Genomic DNA, 2,647 nt, shown 5'->3' with positions numbered 1-2,647 from the left:
CTCCCATTCCTCCCCAGCAGTATCTTGATAAATATATTCTCTCTTTGCAGGGCGGTTTTTCTATCAGCGGCTGGTAGAGTTCATGGCCAGGTACTGGTAATTTTGGTCCCAGCATCTTTATCCATTTCAAAGTGGATGATCACCTTGGCTCCATAAGTTAATTAATTAATTTAAATAAAAAAAATCTTTTGACAGTCCTGGAGCTTGAATCTCGGGTCTAGGCTCTGTCCCTCAGCTTCTTTTGCTCAAGGCTAGTGCTCTACCACTTGAGCCACAGCTCCACTTCTGGCTTTTTCTGTGTATGTGGTACTAAGGAATCGAACTCAGGGCCTCATGCATGCTCAGCAAGCACTCTACCACCAAGCCACCCTCTCAGACCCTCCCATCTATCACTTTTGTTTTGAAGCAGTACTGTATCCTCCGGAAAGGAAACAAAAAACAAATCTCTCTTAGATGCCTAGTGCCCACAGCTTGGGACCCATGACTGGGTGGCCACATTCCTCATGTGTAGTTTTATTCACAGTGGGCCAATCCGAGCCTACATCCTCGCCCACAAAGATGCCATCCAGCTCTGGAGGACACTGATGGGACCCACCAGAGTGTTTCGAGCACGCTATACAGCCCCAGATTCTATCCGTGGGAGTTTTGGCCTCACCGATACCCGCAACACCACCCACGGCTCCGGTGAGTCCACCTCAATTTGACCACAGCCAAGGATAAGGATGGATGTCTTAAGGTGGATGGGTGGGCTCTATAGCAAGATTGACAGCTAGAGTCCTCCAATGAGCTTTCTTCCTATGTATGATAATGGTACTTGGTAGCCATCTCAACTGATGGGGCCTAGGGGTCCCTTCTTTTCCTTCTCCTTTCCTTTCTTCTTCCTTCTCTTCTCGTATTCCCTTTCTTCTTCTTGTACTTTCTAAGCACTTTCTCAAACCACCACACCCCCTAGCACTTTTTGCTTTAGGTTATTTTTCAGATAAGTTCTCACATTTATGCCCAGGATCAACTTTAAATCTTTTTTTTTTGTCAGTCATGGGGCTTGAACTCTGGCTCTGGGCACTGTTCCTGAGTTCTTCAGCTCAAGGTCAGTGCTCTACTGCTTGAGCCACAGCACCACTTCCGGTTTTCTGGTGGTTCATTGGAGATCAGAGTCTCACGGACTTTCCTGCCTGGGGCTGGCTTTGAACTGTGATCCTCAGATCTCAGCCTCCTGAGTAGCTAGGATGACAGGCGTGAGGTGCCCTACTAGGTGATATCTTTTTGTCTAGACTGTCCTCTCGTCACTAATCTCTACCTCCTGAATTGCTGGGATTACAAGCATGAGTTTCTATACCCAGTGAGGCTCAGGTTTCCAAATCTGATAACCCATATAACCAGAGAAAGCTCATTATTTATTTGCTATTTTTATTTTTTTTGTCAGTTGTGGGGCTTGAACTCAGGGCCTGGCCTTTGTCTCTTGAGTTCTTTTGCTCAAAGCTACCACTCTACCACTTTGAGCCACTACTCCCTTTCTAGTTTTCTGGTGGGTCACTGGAGATAAGAGTTTCATAGCCTTTCCTTCCTAGGCTGGCTTCGAGCTGGGATCCTCCGATCTCAGCCTCCTGAGTGGTTAGCATGACACCAGCACCCGGGTTTATTTTTAATTTGTCTCTATGTATGTATCTATTTATCTGAGACAGTCTCTAGCCGTATTGGCCAGGCTAGCCTCAAACATAGGATCTTCCTACCTGAGCCTTCCAATCTCTTTCTCTGTCTTACCTCCCCATACCCAGACTCTGCACTTTCAGCCAGCAGAGAGATCGCGGCCTTCTTCCCGGAGTTCAGCGAAGCACGTTGGTATGAGGAGGAGGAGCCGCGGCTGCGCTCTAGTGCAGAGGGAGTTAGGCCCTGTACCACTGATGCAGGATTCCTAGGACCAGCCTGAGACTTGTCACGCTCTAAAAAGCCTTTTCACACAGCCCTTCCAAGTCCAAACCATTCTTCCAAGACTAGAAAAAGCCAAGATCATGGTGCCATCCATGCTGGGCGCTACTAATCTACCAGAGGGTCTAGCTCATCACTGCCTACTCTTTAGCCTCTCGAGGTCTACCTCTTCTCTAGAATGTTCCTGGGGAGTGAAGAAGGATGGTGATTCTTCCTTTTGCTGAGAACTATTCCTCCTTTCTCAAAAAGGAGCTTGCTTCATGGTCTTACCTAGACAAGGCTGTATTTCTATGAGTTGTATTTTGGCCTGTTTTCCTAATAAACTCAAGTGTCCTAATGAATCCTCCAAGTTTAAAGTATTTTTTCTTTTTTTGTCAGTCCTGGGGTTTGAACTCAGGGCCTGGCACTGTCCCTGAGCTTCTTTGGCTCAAGGCTAGCACTCTACCATTTGAGCCACAGCGCCACTTCCAGTTTTTGAATAGTTAATTGGACAAGAGTCTCTGCAGGACTTTTCTGCCCAAGCTGGCTTCAAATCACAATCCCCAGATCCCACCAGTGTCCGGCTTTGGTTCATATTTCTTGTTTTTTTTTTTATTTTTTATTTTTGGGTCCGATTGTGGGGCCTGGGCGCTGACCCTCAGCTCTTTAGCTCAAGGCTAGTACACTACCACTTGAGCCACAGCGCCACTTCCGGCTTTTTTCTTTTTGCTTATGTGGTGCT

The 2,647-nt window shown here is 47.0% G+C and overlaps 1 protein-coding gene across 1 annotated transcript in view; it reads left to right on the top strand.

Annotated features, from left to right (window-relative positions):
• The window catches only part of Nme6 (NME/NM23 nucleoside diphosphate kinase 6), a 6,065-nt gene extending 4,108 nt beyond the window's left edge, over positions 1-1,957 (top strand). The window contains exons 4-6 of the mRNA XM_013028090.1: positions 43-90; positions 524-684; positions 1,776-1,957. Coding sequence (XP_012883544.1) covers positions 43-90; positions 524-684; positions 1,776-1,927 — 361 coding nt within the window. The 3' untranslated portion in view covers positions 1,928-1,957. The remainder of the gene's footprint in view (positions 1-42; positions 91-523; positions 685-1,775) is intronic.
• Positions 1,958-2,647: the final 690 nt, after the last annotated feature.

This window comes from Dipodomys ordii, unplaced genomic scaffold (assembly GCF_000151885.1).
Source record: "Dipodomys ordii isolate 6190 unplaced genomic scaffold, Dord_2.0 Scaffold107, whole genome shotgun sequence".
Classification (NCBI taxonomy): domain Eukaryota; kingdom Metazoa; phylum Chordata; class Mammalia; order Rodentia; family Heteromyidae; genus Dipodomys; species Dipodomys ordii.
Note: the sequence above shows the minus strand (reverse complement) of the source record. Positions and strands in the feature narration are given on the sequence as shown.